General features: G+C 40.3%; 1 protein-coding gene across 1 annotated transcript in view; it reads right to left on the bottom strand.

Annotated features, from left to right (window-relative positions):
• Nucleotides 1–2,007: 2,007 nt before the first annotated feature.
• The window catches only part of GPR176 (G protein-coupled receptor 176), a 43,736-nt gene continuing 21,485 nt past the window's right edge, over nt 2,008–24,258 (bottom strand). The window contains exons 2-3 of the mRNA XM_061998352.1: nt 4,811–5,063; nt 2,008–3,243 (exon numbers count right to left, since the gene is read on the bottom strand). Coding sequence (XP_061854336.1) covers nt 2,136–3,243; nt 4,811–5,063 — 1,361 coding nt within the window. The 3' untranslated portion in view covers nt 2,008–2,135. The remainder of the gene's footprint in view (nt 3,244–4,810; nt 5,064–24,258) is intronic.

Genomic DNA, 24,258 nt, shown 5'->3' with positions numbered 1-24,258 from the left:
AGGTTTTCATGATTTTTTCAATGGGATCTGTTCTTTCACTAACTTTGGAAAAACAAACATTCTGTTAAATGACTTGAAATTACTTGAAAAAAATGTCTGCTGTGGTACTTCTCTACCTCTGCCACAGGAAGGAACACCTTTTCCTGGAATATTTTTTTCTGTCTGATTTCAGGCAAGCTATGTCTGCCTTCTCATCTCTGTATCTAATAAGCAGGGTAGCTGGGGTTCCCACCACCCATCTGGACCCATTGAAGACAGCTCCTCACTCCAAAGCTGAGAAGTTCTTGAACTAGGAAGAAGTAAAGTACACTGCAACCAGAGAGGAAATGGAAAAAAACATAATTTATGCAGCAATTTATAAACTTTTTTTAAAATACATTTTTATTAAGACATTTGCTTTTAATGCCTTGTAGAAATCTACCACCTTGGAGCCATCAGAAGCTGCTGACTTTCTTCAAACATGTAAAAGGAAGAACAGGTGTATCTCCAAATTCTGCTTCAGTAGATATTTTTTCTCATTTCTAATAGCAGCCATCTGAATTTAGTAAATTACTGTGAACTCAGCAAGATTCTTCACCTTGTCCTTTTAAAATTATGCTTTAAAGAAAACTACTTTCATAAGCAGGCAGTAACTACAGATAAAGGTTCAGCATGCACCAAAGGGCTAACACACAGAAGAACCACAAAAGAGTACACAGATTTTACTAGATTGTGCTTTTAAGAAACTACCCACAGAGACAACAGTGAATGGAGATACGGGAGAAGGAAAGACTGCTTGCAACTGAACAAGGATTAAAATGCCAGGATTACAATAGTTTCAGGTCATCCAACAGACTGATACAGGTTTAAATTCACACTCAGTATAAATGAGACAATATGCCTATGATGATGCAGGGAGCCAAGCTGCAGTACAATGCCAGAACTCTGACAGAAAGGCTGGTATGCTGATACCAGTTATGGCATGACTGATTCACTCAGGAATTAGGCACCAGATTTGAAAGTCTCAAGTTTATACACTGGGTAGTCTCTTCTGCAAGAAGAGTGGAGTGGGATGGTTGGTACTTGTATCCATAAAGGAAAATCTCTCTACCTCTGACCATAGTGAGCAACAGCATTAACAAACCTGGCCTTTTGGGGTCTTACCCTTTTCTTCACCTAGCAGTTCAATACAAGGCTACCTGCATTTCTGACCCATTTCTTTCATTTGCTAGCTATCCCATAAGAAATCAGCAGAGTGCAGCTACAGATGAGTCTGTTTTGGAGCTGACCCCTTGGTTACTTACACAATACATACATTACACTGTTGGGACATATGTATATGCCTTTTATCACAGGATCAAAGTATTCCATTTATACCCTTAGCACATATGTACTTGTTTACTGGAGTCAGGATTGGTTCTGCATGGGCTCCGACCCAGTTGTTACTTAAAAGAATATATGGGAGGGGTTTTTAAAAACTATTATTTCTCAGGTTTGACACACATGCCAATGTGGCTTTGCTGAAGTTTTAAGCCAAAAAATAGTGGTTGAGGTTTCACAAAAGGTTTAGATGTTTGGCAGATAATTGGTAACTAATTTGTGCAAAAAGTCCAGCAAGTTTTTTTTTTAACATTTATTTTTTAAATGGACTTAACAGAAAACAGATGTACTTAATAGTCCATCTTACTATGATATGTGCAGAACTTTACTGTGTCTGTTTACAGGAGGTCAGGACTTACTCACTTTTCATCTGTCTTCTGCTTTCCACAGCCTCTCCTATTAAGTTGCTTTGATACCCTATCTAAAATAGATAGGGTATCAACTTGAGGCTTTCCAGCAACCTCTATTTCCATACTTCAGCCATACAAAGTGTTCCCAAGTCACGTGCAGGTTTTGAAAGTTCATCAGGCAGGTATCATTGTAGGGATTTCACAGATAAAACTAAGAATCACGTTTTTTTAGTTATATTATTTTCATGAGAAAATAATAAGGAACACTTGTATACATGTTTCCCTTTTGAGTGTTTGTTTGTTTAAATTATATTTGGCACCAAAAAAAACCAGCCTGTAAGACATTTCAGCGTAACAAAGATCCATGGGATCACACATATAATACAAGATGACCTTCCTCCGTCTCACTGAAAGCTCCTGTTCTTACTAAGAATCCACTTTGGGAAAGATGCTGACTTTATTGTTTCTGCTGATTTTTCTTTCAGCTTTACACTTAGGCTGCTTTGTCTGGATTAACTCTTCGGGGGTATTCCCCAAAGGAGGCAGGAGTCGCTTCTTATTGTTTCGGTTTTCTGAGAGCCATTGTGGAGGCAGCTCAAAGGGTCCAAAACCAAACTGCATGGAATACTTGTCATTTATCATATCAGCTTCTGTGGGCACAGCTGGTGCCACCTGAGCTGCAGAGTCTGCAATTGTCTGTGGTATAAATTTGTGAACCAAAGCGTCTCCTGCCTCTGCACTGGAAGTAGGAATTTCTTTCTGTTGAAAGTCACCAGAGCCAATGGATTTGGTCTCATTCTCCTCATCTTCTGTTGGCTTGAAAATTTGTTGCTGCCCAATATGAAACATCTCCAGGAGCTGGCTCCCTGATCGGACAGTGGGCTCCAGATTAGTGTCTGCAACACTACCTGAGCTGACAATGTTTCTTCTGCTATACCTTCGGTGCAGCTGTACTATTGCCCCCACTAAGCACTTCCGTACTGATTTGTTAACAGTTAAAAATAACAGAGGATTGGCCAGCAAAGAGACCTTTGGCAACCAAATGGCAGTGAGGAGCAAGGAAACTGAAATATCTGAAATATTGAGTATGGTGCGGTAAATCACCAAAGTCACGTAGGGGACACTGCAGAAAATAAAGATCATCACCATGGAAAGCAGCATGGCATGGAGCTCAGCTTCTCGCTGGGAGGCATAGGGGATAGAAATTGTATTCTGAGGGGTCCTTAAGGCAGCTATGATGACTTTTTTCTTCTGGCTGGCACTCAGTGCCCTGCGAATAAGAATCATAAAGAGAAATACCACAGCCACTGGTACAATCACAGTGGTGATGTTATAGATGATGACGTAGATCAGGTGGCCAAGGGAGTAACTCCAAGACTCAGAACAGGTGGCCATGGCATAAATATCATACACATTGGTCACAGCAAATACTGGAATGCTAGCCACTATTGCATGGGCCCAGATATAGATAACCAGGTCTCGGGATTTTGCATCAGATATTTTTCTTTCCAGGGGGTATAAAACAGAGTAGTACCTGCCAAAAAAAAAAATTAGTTAGAAATTACAGCTGATAAAATGAAAAGGTGAAGTCTATACTGAGCATAGTGCTTATGAGAAGCCTCTCAGGAGTTGTCTGAGCATAATGCCCCACATCCCTAACTGAGTTGCCGACTTACTACCTACTAATGAGAGAGGAAAAAAAAATATATCCAAAGGTCTGCCTTTGCAGAAAAAAACCTAATATTCAAAAGTCAGGACCACACTATTGACAGTGAATATCACTATATCACTTTGGCTGATGTGTATGAACATTATTTTGAAGATTTCATCATTTACTTGTAAACTGGACAGTATATTGCACACAGCAGAACATTTCACAAAACATGACAGCAGCACAGATATGTCATATTGAAAGACCAGACTCATAGTTAATTTGAAAAGCTGCTTTATGACAGACTTTTTTCTCTGGATATTTGGAAAAAGTTGTTGGTCACAAATTACATGTACCCATCTACTCAAAGTACAATGGTGTTTTGTTTTGCACAAGCTCAGGTTGGCAAGGCCCTGAGCAAAATAGCAGTCAAACACTGAACATGCTGTGTGGGATAAAAAAAGGAGAAAAAAGTGTCTCTCTGACATGTACTTACCATTATAGGCAGCAGCAGTTTGTGCTTTTTGTGAGGAAGATCACAAGTTTTACTGGTGAAGGGCAAATGATTGCTGTTCCAGGGGCAACACTGTTGCGCATTACAGATAATGATACTTCATTTACATGACGTTAACATTAAAATAAGAGACATATCACTTCAGTAGGTATACAGCTTGTTTTTGCAGAGCTAATGTATTCTGTGGTGAGACATGGTAACAGACTAACAGTAATTTCTCCTAACATGTTCAAATCCACTGTTTTAGTATATACATTGATGTATCCATTGATGTAGACTATATTAAACCAGTATCTACCCTTAAAAATACCTAACTTAAAGTCACTGTCAAGATGTTAGAGCCTTTCATTTACATGGGATCAGTGACTTAATAAAAATGAATGGAATCGAAAAACTTACAGTCCAAAGGGCCACTTTTGTGTCAGACTGATCTTCTACATATAAAAACCTTTCTGAATTAATTCTGATTGTTTTAATATTGTTTGGGTTTTTTAACAAACAATTCTACATTTGAAATTTGAAACTGATGGACAATCTACCTTAAGCATTGGTATATTCTACTGATAGGCATTGGCTCTCAACTACCACAGATAAAAATGTGCACTTCATCTATAATCTAAAGTCGACTGCTTTCAAGTGCCTTTACTGAATAAGAATTACTAACAGGAAGACAGGACAAAAATTTCTTTGAAGAAAAAGTCTCTCTTTACAGTCTCAAAGTCCTTTGTAAGTGTTCAAAAATATCGACATAAACTGAAAAGTAAAGGTTTTCAGTGTTACAGAGGAGAGTATTTATCCCAATACATTCTAGAAAGAAGCTGTACACTGTGAGCAAAGCACTGGCACTAACATCAAGACCAGTATCATAGGGAAAAAAAACGGTTTCAAAGAAAGAAGAAAAAAAAATCAAGGATCCTGGCAAATTTATTCTCTTACCTGTCAAGAGCAATGGCTGGAAAACTAAGGATGGTCACAGAGCAAAAGACTTTGTGCAGGAATTTGACAATTCTGCAGAAGAGCATTGTATATATCCACCAGCAGCAGTGTGGACTGGCACTAAGAGCAATGTCAAAAGGCACGCAGACTAGGCTGGCACAGATTCCCGAGCAGGCCAAATTCTTAATGAATCGGTTTGTTACTGATTTAAGTACTGATGTTCTGCAAGTTGACCACAGCACCATGATGTTACCTGCAGGAAGAGACAGGAATGATAAACAAAGCAAAAACAAAAACTAAAACCAAACTAAATAATAAAACCCAAAGAAAAAACCCACAAATAAATAAACACCTCCAAAATACAACAACAATCATTTGAACAGTACTGCAAGTAAAAATACATGTTTCAAGTTTGACAGAAGTCATGAGCTATTACACCACTCAAAGTAAAAAGTCTGTAATGGCTAGTGGTTTTATAAATCAGATTACTGAAAACAATTACTGCCCAGCTATCTCCTTCCTCCTTCAAGTAATGAATGAATTAGGGAATTTCAGAGGCAAATGTGTTAGGAAAATATCCAGACCATGTTTTCAGATGCATACATTGATTTCTGCATTAAATGAACCATCCTGTGTATTTGAATATAGAAAATTTGCTTAAATGCTCATATTTTAAGAACTAGTGCATAATCCCTTTTAAATGATAAAAACACACTGTAAGTAAATATGAATACAATTAAAATATAAATATATGGTTTTAATCTGTTTGTATGTAAGCAGATCGTAAGAGCTGGCTTTGCTTTTCCACTGACCACTTCAATGGCACAGACAGGCCTAGATAAAGCCATATCCAGAAGAGATTTGTCTTTTTTCATTTTTTTCAAGAAGTTCTATATATATACATGATGATATATAATTAAATAAAGAGGACAGGCAAAAAAACAAACAAACAAAATCTTAATGCACATAACTTCACAAAAGTACACACAGATTACAACCCACTGTTTTGGATATTCAAGCCCTACACATTTGTTTCAAATAGGATGAATAGCAGTGAAGCAGAAGTACAGAGAGAAACCAGCATGAGATAAGACAGTATTTTTCCCTTATCACTCCATCTTATTCTATCCAGATCTCAGAAAGAAATATCCTATCATAGAAACAATTTTTCCATTGCAAATGTCCCTATGACTCTAACTCACACAGCAACAGCGCAACAGTAAGTGAAGCAATATCTTCTTACTGTGTGCAGCTCTGGGCGTCTCCTAATGCATACCAAGATGCCAAAAAACTCAGAATACAGGATTTTATATCTCCTTTAAAAACCTGTCTTTAGTAAGATGTTTAAAAAATACACAAGAGAAACCCTACCATCCCCCCCTCAAAAACAAAAAAAGTGTGCCACTAGAAAAAAAAAAAGGCTTACTAGACCTGTACAAAAATGAAGACTAATATTAAAGTATTATCTTCAATGTCATTAAACATAATTGTTCACTGATGACACCAAACTGGGAGGACTGGCTGATTCCCCAGAAGGCTGTGCTGCCATTCAGTGGCATCTTGACCAGCTTGAGAGCTGGGCAGAGAGGAACCTCATGAGGTTCAACAAGGTTCAAGAGTCCTGCATCTGGGAAGGAACAACTCCATGCACCAGTACAGACTGGGAGTTGACCTGCTGGAGAGCAGCTCTGCAGAGAGAGACCTGGGAGTCCTGGTTGATAATAAACTAAATATGAGCCAGCAATGTGCCCTCGTGGCCAAGAAGGCCAATGGCATCCTGGGATGCATCAAGAAGAGTGTGGCCAGCAGGTGGAGGGAGGTTCTGCTCCTCTTCTCCTCTCCCCTGGTGAGGCCTCATCTGGAGTCCTGTGTCCAGTCTGGGGCTCCCCAGCTCAAGAGGGACAGAGAAGTGCTGGAGAGAGTCCAGCACAGGGCCACCAAGATGATCAGGGAATTGGAATATCTTTCATACGAGGAAAGGCTGCTGGAACTGGGGCTGTTTAGTCTAGAAAAGAGGAGTCTGAGGGGAGATCTTATTAACATTTACAAATATCTAAATGGTGGGTGTCAGTAGGTTGGGACATCCTTTTTTTTCTGTTGTAGCTAGCAACAGGACAAGGGGTAATGGGATGAAGTTGGAACACAAAAAGTTCCACTTAAATATAACTATTCTACTGTGAGGGTGAGGGAGCAGTGGAACAGGCTGCCCAGAGGGGTTGTGGAGTCTCCTTCCTTGGAGGTCTTCAAGACCCGCCTGGACATGTTCCTATGCGACCTGATCTAGGTGGACCTGCTTTATCAGGACGGTTGGACTAGATGATCTCTAAAGGTCCCTTCCAACCCTACCATTCTATGATCCTATGATTCTATGAATGGAAAAATAAAAGAAATAAGGTGGTTTTTCAGCTTCAGAAGCTGCTAGAGAACTCCTGAGCTATTCTTCAGGGTCCTCCAGATTCTAACATGAGGAAGAATGTTTAGACAAAGTCAGAGCCAATGATAAGCAGAGAAACATCCACTTGGGACGCTGGAAGATTAGTGAGTGAATATCTCTCAGGAAAACATTCTTTATCCACTTGCAACTATGAGTAACTTGTATATTAATAAGCCACTCAGATGAACCAGATCAGCTTCAGTATAGACTAGTAGATCTTTCAGCTGATACCTTCAAATCAACTATTTCCCTTTATGCAACTTAAAGCCACCCACTCAAGAGAAAAAAAATCCCATCAGAAACTTTGAACAGTGTTAAATATTAAGAAGCTACAGAACCAAACTGCATGCATTTCTTGTTTCACTGTTATCTCTCCCCAGCAACTCCTTTCCATGGAAGAGGATAACTTTCCAGACAACAAGGTAATTGAACAAGCATTATAGCAATCATGCTCTGAATCTTTTCACAATGTCTAGAGGCATTTTCTGTTCTGTATTAGTCATTCACTGTTAAACCTGTGAAAGACACTGGCCTAACACCAGTACTCTCCTTGCCTTACATCTGTACTTGGCTGCTGCAGATCTTCATAGTGGGCAAAGCTGTCATTTTCTACCATGGGTTAGTTTCTGAGGTGTTTCTGATGGATAACTCATCCAGGGCTACATAACCTTGGATTCAAACTTCATAATGGGGTTGTACCAGTTAACTAGGAGGCATTCAGGAAAACCTGGTGTGAACAAGTAGCTGGAAAGCATAGCATTTTGTTGTTTCATGTAAGTCAATACTGCCTGGGACATGAGTATCACTTATGAACAATCACACCTGACAAAGCATTTTGGTGGGAGACGTGTTGGAGGCAAGGCTTGTTTATTTTTGGCTGAGCGGTCAATTGAGGTAATCCAGGGCTTCCTGGAGCACAGGGAGTGGAGGAGAAGTGTGCAGACCCACCAGGAGCCGGCAGCTCTCATGAGGGAGATGGTCTTGCCAGGACATGGAGCCACAGCAACCGTGGGGGATTTAAACATTCCTCAGGGAACACGAGTGACCAGAAGCGTGGTGACCAGGTGTAGCACAACAAACAGGTGTGGCACAGCAGTTTGCGCAGAAGTTCCTGCAGGCAGGGTGAGCAGGGAGGACGGGCAGGGAACAACCCCACCGCCCACACAGAGAGACACAGGTCGGAAAAGTGCTCCTGCTTCAAGCTAACAAGATGGTGGGCACTTGTCTGAGGGCTAAAGCCAATGCTCAGATGGACAACACCCTGGTGAAGGTCGAATCCAGACAGAGCCAGTTAGCATGGACACTTCTGGTCCAGTTGAAGTGCAGGGAGTATTTAGCATGTTTAGAGACCTATGCTTCTGAGGTAAGTATGTGTCATAGGTGCCTTCAAGTTCAAGAACTGCAGCATCTGGTGAAAGAGCTGCAGGGAACCGTTAGTAGATTCTGTAGTATTAGAGGGACAGAGGTGGATATCGACAGAGGCTTCCACAATCAGGTAAAGGCCTCCGATACACCTTGGACCCTGATAACAAAAAAAAAAGAAGAATTTGTCTTCAAAACCCTTCGAGTGCCAACTACAAATAAGTATGAGGCACTGGCAACAAGGGACTTTGATAAGGAAGCTCCAGAAGGGGAAATCCCAGCAAACAATTCACTATTAGCTACTCCACAAGCAACAAGTCATGGGCACCACAGAAAGAAGTGATGGGTGTTTGTTGTGGGTGACTCATTGCTAAGATGCACCGAGAGACACATCTGTCAATTGGACAAGGAGTTAAGAGGTGTGCCTGCCAGGAGCCAAGGTCTGCAATGTGGCTGAGGGAGTGCCACGGCTCATCAGGGACGCAGACTGTTATCCCTTACTTGTGTTCCATGTGGGTATAAGTGATGTTGTACAGCACGGTATCTCTAGAATCAAAAATAATTTTAAAACCTTGGGGGAGCAAGTGAAAGCTAGGGGGGCACAGGTTATTTTCTCTTCCATCTTATTCACCAGAGATAAAGGGGAAAGCATCAATGAAAAAATCAGTCAAGTTAACTCCTGGCTAAAAAGCTGGTGCTGGCGGGAAGGTTTTGGATTTTATGACAACAGATCCTTCTTTGAAGACTATAACTTATCAAGGACAGGATGGAATTCATCTCTCCCATAAGGGCACTGGAATATTTGGGAATAGGCTAGCCAATTTGATAAAGAGAGCTTTAAACTAAAGGACAATGAGGAGGGGTCTGGTGCTAACAAATGAGGAGGGTCTAGCTGGGGATGTGAAGGTTGGAAGCAACCTCGGCTGCAGTGACCTTGGAATGATTGAGTTCAAGATCCTGTGCGGAAGAGGCAGGACACAAAGCAGGACCACGATCCTAGCTTTCAGGCGAGCTGTCTTTGGCCTCTTCAAAGACCTGCTTGCAAGGATCTCATGCAATAGGATCCTAGAAGGTTGAAGTGCCCAAGAGAGCTGATTAATCTTCAAGAACCACTACTTCCAAGCCCAGGATCAGTGTGTTCCAACATGTAGGAAAGCAGGAAAAGGAGGCAGGAGGCATCCATGAATGAGCAAAGATCTGCTGAGACAACTCAGGCAGAAAGCAGCCATCCATGAGAAGTGGAAACAGGGGCTGACTTCTTGGGAAGAGTTGGGAACTTTGCCAGGGCATGCAGGGGTGCAACTAGGAAGGCTAGAGCCCTTCTAGCATTAAATCAAGCCAGGAAAGTTACGGAAAGTATTAAGGCATTTTTCAGGTACATGAGCTGCAAAAGGAATATTAGGGAGAACGTGGGTATGCTGCTGAACACAGAGTTCCCTGGTGTCTGAGGATGCAGACAGGCTGGGAGTTGACCTGCTGGAGAGCAGCTCTGCAGAGAGAGACCTGGGAGTCTGGATTGATAATAAACTAAACATGAGCCAGCAAGGTGCCCTCATGGCCAAGAAGGCCAATGGCATCCTGGGATGCATCAAGAAGAGTGTGGCCAGCAGGTGGAGGGAGGTTCTGCTCCTCCTCTCCTCTGCCCTGGTGAGTCCTGTGTCCAGTTTGGGGCTCCCCAGCTCAAGAGGGATAGGGAACTCCTGGACAGAGTCCAGTGCAGGGCCACCAAGATGATCAGAGGACTAGAACATCTTCCTTATGAGGAAAGGGTGTGAGAACTGGCACTGTTTAGTCTAGAGAAGAAGAGGTGGGGATCTCATTAATATTTACAAATATCTAAATGGTGGGTGTCAGAAGGTTGCGGCATCACTTTTTTCGATGGTAGCTAGCAACAGGACAAGGGGCAATGGGATGAAGCTGGAACACAAAAAGTTCCATTTAAATATAAGAAAAAACTATTTTACTCTGAGGATGAGGGAACCCTGGCTGATGCTGCCAAGGGAGGGTGTGGAGTCTCCTTCCTTGGAGGTCTTCAAGACCTGCCTGGACACATTCCTGTATGACCTGACTTAGGTGGACCTGCTTCAGCAAGGTGGTTGGGGTAGATGATTTCTAAAGGTCCTTTCCAACCCTACCATTCTATGATTCTATGATATCCCATACTGGTTGCACAGTATTGCACCACCAAAAGAAAAAGTTGAAGTGGTTTTCATTCAAAAAGCAAAAGCATATCTCTGGTCTTCTCAGAGAATGAGCCAACTATGCTTATCTGTGCCTTTGAAAATTTCTCTAAGTAAAAGCAGGAAGAGGAAATATTAAAAATAGCCACTGCATGAGAAGCAGGTGTTTTCACATTAGAAACAAACATGTCTAAAGTCTACCAAACAAAGTTTGTTTTATCCTCTTATGTTATCGTAACTATCAACTTCAGTAAAATCTCTATGCCAATTCCACTGTATTCAGATTGAAAGGATGGTTGTTTACAGTCCTCTGCTTTTTTTTTTTTAATTTGAAAAATACCACAAGGAAGCAGCCACACAGTGCATGAAGTAGCACAGAAGCACACTGAGAAATAAGCACAACATTCCAACACAACATACTGCCCAGATGTCCTTCTAGCTTTATAGTGCTTCAAATTCACTAAAGGTTGAAGGGATAACATTCTCTAAGCATGAAAAGATACCAGAATGTATTAATCTGTTTCAAAGCAAAAAAAAAAAAAAAAAAAAAAAAAATTATTTTTTTTACTCCTCTTCCAAGTTGTGCTGTCCTTGGATTTCACTGCCAGACACAAATTGTCGATGCTGACATCAACAGCTAAGATAATTTTGAAATATTAACTCTTGGCAATAATTTAACTAATGTGAAAGGTTCTTTATTATTAAGACTACCTTTAACAAGCAGAAAGGACTATCACCATGGAAACCACAGACTGTTCTCTAGAACAAATGCAGTCATCCAAAACCAAAGACTAAGAAACATTGTTCTTTGACAATTAACTCATGGAATCTATTATCTTGTTACAACATTCATCCTACATTTTTGTTAACATTAATCAGGATGTGACTGAACCAAAACAAAGTCCATGCTTTAGCAAAATCCTCCTCTTCACAGCTTGCCTTCCTCTGCTTGCTGATTTCCCTCCAATCCAGAATGGAGTTCTGGGGATCCAGCCATCCTTCCCAGCACAGGAAAGAAGCTGGCAGCCCACTTTCAAAAAAATATAAACAATAAAATAAAGTAAGAAGCAATGAGAAAGGTTTGAAACTGGGCTTTAGCCATCACAATCTTCCATTAAAAACAATTAACTGAAAAAGTCACAGCTTTTGTCAACACAATGAATGGGGAAAATTTCTCTCCTGGAAACACCAGGATGATTACATTCCCAGTGCTCGAACTCTCTCCTCTTTATTATAATTTTCTGAGGTATTTTGATGAAGGAACAAAAAGAAAACTTCTTGAAACCAAATCCAACCTTTTTTAACATTCTAGCTACCAAAGTACAGTGACAACGATTGTATTCTAATTAAAAAGAGTGGGCAGTAACTTAATTTGTTGTTTTAACTTATTTCTTTCCTTTTCAATTTGTGCATATGTGCAACCAAATGGTCTACATCCAGGAGGAAATGTCTGCTGCAAGAGAACTACCTTGGAACAAGGTTTTCTGTATACAGAACCTTTTGTTTTCCTTCATTAAACAGGTGATGCCCTCAATTTTAATATGTTGTTTCTCACTCCTATTCTTAGAATTCTCATTCACATGTTCCTACTTACATCATAAATAGAAGTATAATTATATAAGAGATTTATCAGCATAGAGCTCTGGTCACCACACTTGGCTCAACTGAACTAAATCAAGCATGAATTTGCCTAGCACAAAGTAGCTACCTGCAGATCCAGCACAGATGTAAACTATATGGGAAGCCCTTTAATTTAGAGTGTGATACCTGTCTACATCATTTCTGTTACCAAGAAAGTGTATAGTTAGAAAGCAGAAAAGGTTTTAGGGAAGGAGCCAGTTCATAGCAGCTTAGTCCCAGTGAATGATCACAAGATTTCCTTCCAGAAACAGGTAAGTCATTGACTTTTGTTGTGGTATTGCCTAGGACTAGCCCAAGGCAAACACCTGCCTATACAATCCATGGGCAGCAGCTACTGTGACTTATGAAGACAGACTAAAGTGAGAAAACGTAGATGAGGAGACTTGAAATTTTCCTTACAGCAAGCATATCTGTGATATGTTGGTACTGTCAAAATCACTATGAGAAATGATCGTTAATATCATTCCATTTGTGACTAATTTTTACTGTAGTCCTAAGTATTTTATAAATTTATTGTCTGTAGACAGATTCTAAAGGAACTGCATTATGCTAAAGGTCCTAGACACCCACCTGTATTTCTTTCAGAAATATTTATCTGAAGGTAAACAAGAAAGTGCTGCACTAATAATTAATTCCACTGATACCCCCTGACACTTTTCCCCACCTCACATTTTGTACTTAAGTAGACAGGAACAATTTCTGTCAAGAACAAGAATTTTCTCCCTTTCAATAAGCTACAGTCCTTCGACAGCCACCATGATAATTTCATAGAATCATAGAATGGTAGGGGTTGGAAGGAACCTTTAGAGATCAGCAAGTCCAACCCCTCTGCCAAAGCAGGTCCACCTATGTCAGGTCAAACAGGAATGCATCCAGGTGGGTTTTGGAAACCTCCAAGTAAGGAGCCTCCACACCCTCCCTGGGCAGCCTGTGCCAGGGCTCCCTCACCCTCACAGTAAAATAGTTTTTCCTTATGTTTAAATGGAACTTTTTATATTCCAGCTTCATTGCATTACCCCTTGTCCTGTCCTGTCACTAGACACAATAGAAAAAAGTGATGCCCCAACCTTCTGACATCCACCATTTAGATATTTGAAAATATTAATGAGATCAGCCTGCAGTCTCCTCTTCTCCAGACTAAACAGCCCAGGTTCCTACAGCCTGTCCTCATAAGAAAGATCTTCCAGTTCCCTGATCATCTTGGTGATCCTGTGCTGGACTCTCTCCAGAAGTTCTCTGTCCCTCTTGAGCTGAGGAGCCCAGAACTGGACACAGGACTCCAGATGAGGCCTCACCAATGCAGAGGAGAGGGGGAGAAGAACCTCCCTTGACCAGATGGCCACACTCTTCTTGATGCATCCCAGGATGCCATTGGCCTTCTTGGCCATGAGGGCACATTGCTTCTGGCTCATGTTTAGTTTATTACCAATCTGGACTCCCAGGTTTCTCTCTGCAGAGCTGCTCTCCAGGTCAATCCCCAGCCAGTACTGGTGCATGGAGTTGTTCCTCCCCAGATGCAGGACTCTGCAGCTGCCCATGTTGAACCCCATGTGGTTCTTCTTTCAGCCACTCAAGAAAACAACCAAACCTGCTTATTTTGCTGAAGTACACTTGTCTGGATTTCTTGCTGCTATTTTAAAGCAAATGTCCTCAAAGAACTTGAAACTCTTCCTGCTCTTTGAAAGGAAAAAAGTTTAAAGAATTTTATGTCTGCAACTTCAGGACCTTGGATTGTTCCCATGTCAGGGAAACATGACAAATGTATAGCATTACCTTTGAAACCTAAGCTAGGAATTAAAAAACCTGAAAAAGAATGTCCAAATTTACTGCTCTGACCATAAAACCATGACAGCAATATAAATATTTTTGAAGTTATTAACTTTTTGAATCACAGTGCATAAGGGACCAGATTGTTTTACATATTGCAAAAATATAAGTACTTTATGTAACTTCCATTAGAGTCTTCCATGATACGGGGACCAGTATTTTTACCTCTTCTACAGAGGACAGAAACAGAAATAAAGGAAACCAAAATAGAAGAGGAAAAAATATTGGATGCCCACATCATTAACATATACTAAATCATTAGCATAAGTACTGGATCCTACACCTCTTTGCCAAACAAGTATCACACCCAGTAAACCAGCTAGCTATTTCTTACACCAGGCTTTGTGCCAGTCACCCCCAGAGAGCAAATCTGATGTTGTTACTGAAACACTACAGGGCCTGGGATGCAAGTGAAGCAGGCAATTTTTCTGAACAGTCAATCTATCTGTTCTTCATTATCCTTGGTACAAGAGCTTTTGTCTCTTTGTTTTATAGATAACTCAGTAAGGGCCACTTTCAAGCTGTATCTCATGAAACTACTGAGAGGGTGCAATAGTCACATGTCTTATGCAAGGTTATGTCAAGGAACATGGCAATTTACTTATTCTCCCCTGACTGATGTACCTAATCCAAATGTAAATAGCAGTCTCAACACAGGCATCAATTACACTGAAGAAGTGCTTTCTAATAGTAACACTGTCAATACCTCTTTGTTTGTAGTGAGCCTGTAGTTACTTCTATTGGCAGATTCGCTATGTGTGCCCACACATCTCTTCAGATGCTCTTTTTTTTTTGTCTGACTTCTCACACATGCGCCTGCAATTCATATGCAGGCGTGTTGGTGATGTTAAGGAGATGTGGTCACCAATATGTGACTTTTCACATCACAAATGCAGCTCAACTTTGCTTTACTTACAGGACCAGCCTGCCTCTACTAGGTTCTTCCAGAAGAAACCTGCAGGACTCCCATCCTCTCTGCATGACATGTCAAGGTCAGGTTCAGAAGGTGACAGACAGATTTGCAGTTGAAAAACTTACGTCTTTTAGAGCAACTCCACCATCTGGTCCAGGCTGTAAGATGCTCCAGCATCCACAGCAGATGGGAACAACTTTCTACCTATACTCTGGATCTGACAACCACCTGTGCTATTCAGACTTACTCCCTCTTGCCTCCACTCTCTTATCTGTACAAAATGCTAGCAGACCAGAACATAACACAGACATGGTCAAACAACATCATCCTTACGTAAAATTATTTTTTCTGTGTCTAATACTTTCCCAGTTGTTCACTCAAGATAGTAAGACAAAATTTATAAAAGAAATAGTTGGTGTGTCACATTGTAGTAGAGTGGATATGTGAGATGGTTGTATTCTATTAGATAGCCTATGACTGGACAATCTGATTAAATTACTGGTTAGCTGCTTTTCCCTGGATTGCGTATTGAGGAAAAAAAGCAGAAATGCATAAAATTTAAAATGAATGATACTTAACAGAAAAGCACAATTTCAAAAGCCTGTGATAATTTTTAGTAGTTGGAAGACAGACTTTATATTTTCCTTGGTAATTGAGGCTATCTTGCACTCTTGATTAAAAAAAATAATTCCTACTCATTAGAATCAATTTTCATCCTCTATTGCATCTGAAATTACAGACTTTGTGGTTGAAAAACACCATAGTAACAGCTGTTTCATAGAGCAAAAATTATTTTCTGGAATACCCCACAGCCCTGTGACACTTTTTTTTTTTGGTTTACACAACTAGGAAAGATTCTATGTAATTTCTGCATCAGTTTGACTGCACTTCCCTTTTTCCAAAGTCCCAAGTTATCAGAAAAAAATCTACTCTGTATATCGTTCTGCCATGCAGCTATTCAGCAGGTCACCAGCTGGGTGTATTTGCTCTTGATTCTTCATACGCAGATGCTTACAGAAATTACATATGCTTAATAAGTCTTGTGCTGTGTGACTAATTTATGTTATATTTAGAAACAAGCTTTCTTTCTTCCCTCCACAGCTGACTGTAATGAATGGTTCTCTCCACTCCTCTCTGCCCTGTGTATGGACTCAAATGATTCTTGCCAGAAAGAAGTAGAGCTGGGGACTCTGACATATGTCTGAAACACTATGAGCTAGAAACTGAAAAAAAACTGGTATGATCCTAAATCAAATATTCTAAAAAAATTAAAAGCACATGGAGATATGTTCTGTCTAGTTACCAGAGTGACGTATTTCACTGAAGAAATATGAAGTTACAGAGCCAAATGAGATTTATTCCAACTTGACAAAGGGAAGAGATGTGTTTCCATGGGATACCTTGGGGCAGGCAAGGTGCTTCATTGTCAAGATGACAGTGACATTTCTAGCCTAGATAATGCAATTCTAGTCCAGACAATGCAAGACATAGGGTTTTTGTTTTCCTTAAAACACATAGAGTCCTGAAGTAAGATTTGAGATTCTGGTGATCAAGCACTGTACTTACAAAGCTATTTTTGATTGAGACTCTCCAGAAATTTCCTCTCTTATTTTGCTACAGTTGCTCATCTATTACAGAACTCCACTATAGAACTTCTGCAGTGTAGTCCACTTTCCAGACTGCTTTCTTTTAGTTACTGAGTTCCCTTCTCTTTGCTCAGAATCCTCCCAGCAAGAGACTCTGCTCCGTTCTCTGCAAGACAGCACTGTTAAACCCAGAAGAGCGTTGGGCTTAGTGTAATGGCCAACAATCATTCATTCTTCAAATGCCTGCGTAGAAAACACTTAAAAAATAGTATTATTGGTTTCTGCTTCCATATTATTCCCTTTTTTTTAAAAAAAAAAAGCCATAAATTCAGCTTGATCTACATTTTGCAAGGCCAATGGGTAGTAGATCATGTAATCAGGACTGATGACTCACAAACATGAGAAGTATAGTGCCTATAAAACTTTATGACATATTTGTTAATCTGTCTTGGATCCAGCAATGGTTATTTTCATTGAGATTTGATTCAGATAATATCTGAAGTCACTTAGAATGCTGCTGTCTGGAAGACCATGAAGTTGAATTTAGGCCTTTTAAGTGGATACATATGTACACAGGCAAATGTACAACCATGTGCTTATAGGCATGTACCTGTGTTGCTAGTGAGTTTCTTGGAAATATAAATAATTTGGGAGGACAAGTGTAGAGTCCTACACCTGGGGAGGAACAACTCCATGTACCAATACAGGCTGGGGATTGATCTGCTGGAGAGCAGTTCTGCAGAGAGAGACCCGGGAGTCCTGGTTGATAATTGACTGAACATGAGCCAGCAATGTGCCCTCATGGCCAAGAAGGCCAATGGCATCCTGGGATGCATCAAGAAGAGTGTGGCCAGCAGGTCAAGGGAGGTTCTTCTCCCTCTCTCCTCTGCGTTGGTGAGGCCTCATCTGGAGTCCTGTGTCCAGTTTGGGGCTCCTTAGCTCAAGAGGGACAGAGAACTTCTGGACAGAGTCCAGTGCAGGATCACCAAGATGATCAGAGAACTGGAAGATCTTTCTTATGAAGAAAGACTGCGAGAACTGGCACTGTTTAGTCTAGAGAAGAGGAGACGGAGGGGGAACTCATTAATATTTGCAAGTATCTAAATGGTGGGTGTCAGAATGTTGGGGCATCCCTCTTTTTCTGTTTTATCTAGTGATAAGGGGTAAGGGGATGAAGGTGGAACACAAAAAGTTCCACTTAAACATAAGGAAAAACTATTTTACTGCGAGAGTGAGGGAGCCCTGGCACAGGCTGCCCAGGGAGGGTGCGGAGTCTCCTTCCTTGGAGGTTTTCAAAACCCACCCGCATGCTTTCCTGTTTGACCTGACATAGGTGGACCTGCTTTGGCAGAGGGGTTGGACTTGCTGATCTCTAAAGGTTCCTTCCAACCCCTACCATTCTATGATTCCATGAATGTCCAGGATTGACTGAAGTAAAGGGAATCAGATTCTCTTACTCAAATCAAAGAAATACTGATTTTTTTTTCCTGACCTTAAGAATAAGAAATGGTTTTAAATTCTAGGTCTGGACATCCCCTAACAACAAAATAGTTCTGAGGGTAAGATAAGCTATAAAACTGCGTAACAGTCACTCCAAATACACCCCTCATGTGGCAAGAATTTTTAAGTTTTCTTTTAAGCTTCCAAGAATCCAGATAACTGCTCTACTAGAAAAGAAAGATGACACATTCATTTTTACTGTCTCTTTTTTTCCCCCCTAGTGTTAGAAATACAATTAACCATTCATATTTAGACTTCCTTAGGTGAATGGCACGGAAGAAAATACACTGAAACCTGCCAAAACTTTGCCATGTGTTTTCTTGCACTGACGTGGGCTTATGACCCAGCATGGGCTGACGACACAAACTCCTTCATCAACCATCCACATCCAGCATAAAATTTTAAATTTGTGTTTTGCTGACAGATGCCACTGAAGATAATATTTTTGCTGATGTATGGCATTTTCATGTCTATTAGCATCTAGAAATCATCTAAAAAACCCTGATACACAGCTGGAATAACATAACCTAATATTAGGTTTTAGTTTTCTCAAATTAAAAAATTATTTCATTATCTTGCTACATAGGTGTAACCTGATAAGGTCTATCATGCATTAACCATATGCACGCAGAAATTAAATGAACCTAAGACACACATAACATACAACTAGCCCTGTACAAGACAGCAGCCACCCTCAAAAATGAGAGAAGAACTCTTTCACAGAATCACAAAGTGGTAGGGGCTGGAAGAGACCTCTAGAGATCATCTAAGCCCAACCTCCCTGCCAAAGCACCTAGAACCATCAATGCATATCCAACCTATTCCACCAAGGATGACTGCACATAGGCAGTGACTTGTTTGATTGTGGAGAATTAGCAAGTGGTTCTATCAAATCACTTACAGCTTGCTGTGTTTTCCTATACACAATGTTCATTAGCAAAGCTTTACAGGTTTCTTGCACCTGTTCTCTGCAGTCATCTGTAAAAAAAACATTTCTTCTTGTGATGCAATTAATAAATTCACAAATAACAGAGATGTTAGTTACTGTATAGTTGTCCTCTGTTTATTAAACATTCAACCCACCCAACAGTACAAACCAAGGCATTTATTATTTATATTGCTGCAGTTTTCTTCTGTATTTCCACATTTTTTTATTCACTTCCTTCCTCTTGCTTTCCTAGAAAAAATTAGTTGGGAATGCTTCCATGATATATTTGTGTAAGTGTCCCTCTCTTGTTCTGAATCACCCACTGTCAGCAGGTGAAAATATTTCTTTCTACACCATATGGAAAGAAACAAACCAAAAACAATCCAACAATTTCTCTCAGATTCCCCAGATCAAGTAGCAACAAAAATGTATGCCAAATGTCTATAGCGATTTCAGCTCTTCAATGAAGGAACTAAAAGATGTCCATTCACAGATGGAATCCCTTCAACTTTGCAACTAGATATAAACTTCCCAATTTTAAGTAACAGCTATATAATTAGTCTTGTTACCTTAAAAAGAAACATAGACACATTTCCAACCCCTACCACTTTGTGATTCTGTTATTTTACACTCTTCAGGGTCAATATGAAGAGGAAGATTAAGTCTGCGTATTTTACTAGTTCCAGGGAAATTGCTACTTCAAATCCCAAATTCAATTCAAGACAGCAGAGCCAAAAAAAAAAGCTCTTGTTATCTACAAGTGTTTGGCATTCTTGAACTAACTAATTACTAAATTAGTTCTAAATACATGAAAACTGTGTGGATCCTTTCCTGAGGCATTTAGAGACTTGCCTGTAGAGAATTGCAACAGGAACACTAAAATCAGCCTAAATGAAACAAGAACAGAAGGAAATGTCTGTGAAAGCATCAGAAGAGACAATAAAATGAGGGTTAAAAGAATGTCATATATTGATAAAACAAGGACACCAATTACAGCAATAAAATTGGTAAATAGGGAGGAATATGCTGTTTGCATCAAGACCAAGAGGCCTGTGCTCTGTAATGGTCACAGCAGAGATGACTCGTCACCAGAGGAAGAGGCAGGAAGCAACAGGAAGTCAGTACAGCTATGATTCTCAAAACACATAACATAACAAAGACAAGAGGCAGCAACCTTGTCAAGAAACTACAGAGGGTAAGACTCACCCGTAGTAACTGTTAAATCCTAACAGGTTTTAAAGACCTGTGGAAAAAACATTTGTTATCTTTCCCATTCCACACAAGTAATCCAGACCACTTGGACACATACCAGCTGGTGCTAGTGAGCACATACAAGAGAATAAGGGCAGAAATAAGTTGTTGTTTAAAAAGAAAATCGTATCTCTCTTTCATAAGGTTTCACACCAATTTTTGTTACACTAAATTCTTGTAAAATTTCAGATATTAGTTTAAATTTAGGTTTGTTTTTTCTATCTCCTTAAATAGGAACCTCCTTCTAAGTAATTAGTAATTATCTAAGTATTATCCAACATCAATCCCAAAACACATCAACACCTTGCAATTTAGACATAAATCCCACTGGTGGAATCTGAATGAAGATAAAAAGCTTCAATTATACTGAATTTCTATTCACAAGTGTAGTGGTTTTGCCTGGGCCAGGTTTTTTTGGTAGCAGGGGGGCTACAAGGGTGGCTTCTTTAAACAAAGATCTGCCAGAAGCTTCCCCTGTAGCTGACAGGGCTGATGCCAGACAATTATATGATGGACCCCACAGTTGACCAAGTCCAGGCCAATTAGTGATGGAGGTAACTGGGGATACAAATATGACTTGAACCAGCCACATACTTCCTCAGTTTTAATAAAGATGGTAGGGATAAGTTAATGCAGCTAGCAAGCTGCTTCCAATTATAAGAAACAGGTGCTGCAGGTTAACTAGTTGAACCCTGGGTGATCACATGCACAGAAGCAGCATATAATGAAGTAGCTATCAAACAAAGGGTGGCTTTGAGTCGACCTTGCCAGTTGTACTATGTTGCCTGTATGCATCTTTGTACATACATTTTCTAGCTTTTCTACATCTCTGAATGAGCATCACTCATATTCATCGCAACAGGTAACACCTCTGCCAACGTATTTGAGAAGAGTTGCTGTGTAGTTGCTGAACTGCAGCAGCAACAGGGAGTGAGAATGTGAAAACATCTCCACAGACACCAAGGACAGGGGAGGAGTGTGAGGAGGATGCTTAGGCCCTGAAAGAAAGATTCCCCTGTGACCTGTGGTGAGGACTATGGTGAGGAAGCAGAAATCTACTCGCAGCCCATGCAGGACCCCACACTGGAGCAGGTGGATACCTGAAGGAGGCCATGGGAAGCTCACGCTGGAGCAAGTTCCTGGCAGGACTTGGGAATCTGTGGGGAGAGAGGAGCCCGTGCCAGAGCAGCCTTGCTGTCAGGACTTATGATCCTGTGAGGTACTCAGGCTGGAGCAGTTTGTGAAGGACTGTATCCCATAGGAAAGACCCGCGCTGGAGAAGTTCATGAGGGACTGCTTCCTGTGGTAAGGACCCAACACTGTAGCAGTGGGAAGTGTAATGAGGCCCCCTGAGACGCAGTAGCGTTAAAGTCTATCTGCAATGAACTGATCACAACCCCCCTTCCCCATCCCCTGTGCTGCTGCAGGGGAAGGAAGAGGAGTCCTGGGAAAAGGGAGGGGTGGGGGGAGGTCTTGTAAGATTTGGGTTTATTTCTCATCTTCCTGTTCTTATAGTTTATTAATAAATCAAATCTTTTTTTCTCCCCAAGTTTTGTCTGTTTTGCCCATGACATTAATTGCAGAGTTAGCTCTCTGTCCTTGTCTCGACACACAAACTGCTCATTATATTTCTCCCTCCTCTGTCCAGTTTACGAGAGAGAGTGATATTACAGCTTGGTGGGCACTTGGTACCCAGCCAGGGCTAACCCACCACAACAAGGTCTCAGTTACATAGTCTCAGCAACTGTTCACAGCTACACACCCAGAGGCCAGCCCAGCCCAACCAGCAGCAATCAAGCAGAGAGCAGGATCCAGGCTACAATTAAAGCATCCTAAAAGAAGAACTGGTCTACACCTAGGGCACTACATCATTTTTTCCATGTTTTTTTTCAGTTTCATAATACCCAGTTGTAGAGTTCTTTTGTCTGCTGCTCACTTCATATAGCTGCTCTGTTCCAGCTACACCACTCAGTAGGATAAAATATATTATTCCTCCTCAGAAACCTTACCTTCCTTAAATCCATAGACCAAATAATACTGCACCAGAGAGAGGCAGTGCAAACCAGTTCTGCATCTTTTTGTGGTCTTATCCAATGTGAGCTGTGGCACATAAAAAATTAAATTCTTCTTTGCTGAAGTGGTTTAGCTAATTTTCAGAAGAAACCTTTAAGAAACTATCAGAAGATTTAGCTTTTTAAACGATATATGACTATTTTTGATATGGACAAAATTTTAATTGCTTCAACACTCCAGTGCTCTCCTAGAAAAATATTCAGCACAGGGAGCTACATGACAACCCTGTCCTGCTAGCCCACTCTTACATCTCTGTGGATCTTTATGCTAACACTGTGAAAGTGACACAAACTACAACATTTCTCTAAAAGCTTTCATTTATGAGAAGTCCCTTCAGAAGTAGTCTCTTTTAGAAAAGCATAGTAGAGCAAGACTTCATTGGTAAAGACACAAAGTTGGAACTACAAGAGCAGATTTTCAAGACTGAAAGTAAAGAAAGAAAACACAGAAAGCTGATAGCCTACAATCACTCCTGGATCCTACTCAATAAAAAATTAATTTAATAAATTAGAACTATAATGATAACAAAACAATCACTTCATAGGAACTCAAAGACATGTTACTAAACCCTGACTTATCATATCATCCCTTGTGTAAGAAGCTCAACAGACCATAGCAGAACCTGCACGCTGAGGAGAGCAAAGCCATCTCGCCTGTATCCTAAAGCAAAGTTTACGTGACACTGCACCTCCCTGATTCCTATAAAATCATTTTTAGTGGAGATTTTTTGTTCATGCTGCTGTGTTCCATAAGCAAATAAATAAAAAAACTCCTGGTATTTCAAGAACAGAGAAGTTAATTTACCATTTCAAGATTTTTTGGTAAAATATGCTAACAGTGAGATGTAACTGACAACTATGATGGTTAGAGAAATATTTCATAAAGAACCTAGCATGTACATAAATGCAATATTAATGTTTGAGTTGTAAATACATTAATAATTACTGTTACAGAATTGTTGAATAACCTACTACTTACAAGTCTTAACCTGGCAGTACAGAGCAGTAAAAATTACCTTTTCTGAGTTTAAATGGTTAAACTAAAGAATGCATAAATCATGTATCTAATTTGCAATGTCTGTTTTTTAAAAAAAATTAAAAATAAAATATAAAATAAAATTAAACTCTCTTCCAGGCCAAATACACGGCCACTGATTCCTGCCACATGGCTTATTGCAATATTAATGGCAATCACGTGGCTTTATCTTCTGCAATGTTACGAAACCACATATCACAGATGTGCCTACTAGCAAAGACAGCTCCCTGACAAATGTTGGTGGAAGGCACTACTCTCTCAAGACTGCATTTTTAATACGACCCAATAATGATACTCAGCAAAGAAAATGGAAATAAAAAATAAATTCTATAATGCCAAACACTAAGAGAACTGGGGAATGACCCAAAGGACTACTTCCATTCTTTGGAAGTTAGTAGACTTAATTGGGACGCATTTTTCTATATCCTCCTTTTTGTCGCTCCAGTGATGCCAGGCTGCTTGATTTATGAATTAGTTGTAAAACATTTCATAACTAGCTCTCCTTTTCTAAGGTGATGGAGTCTCTGTAGGACACACACAAGAGACTTACATTGCAAACACATGCCCTTAGAAAAGTTAAAATCAAAATAAAATACAAAACTGAGACCTGAAGACAATTTTCATCCTTCATTCAGGCCACTGTCAATGAAACTGTCTGTCCCAATACTGTAGATGAACATGATCATAAAGCTATTTTACTACTTTCTCAACCCTGCTA

This window comes from Colius striatus, chromosome 6, assembly GCF_028858725.1.
Source record: "Colius striatus isolate bColStr4 chromosome 6, bColStr4.1.hap1, whole genome shotgun sequence".
In the NCBI taxonomy this organism is placed as follows: Eukaryota; Metazoa; Chordata; class Aves; order Coliiformes; family Coliidae; genus Colius; species Colius striatus.
This window is presented reverse-complemented; position numbering and strand designations above follow the sequence as displayed.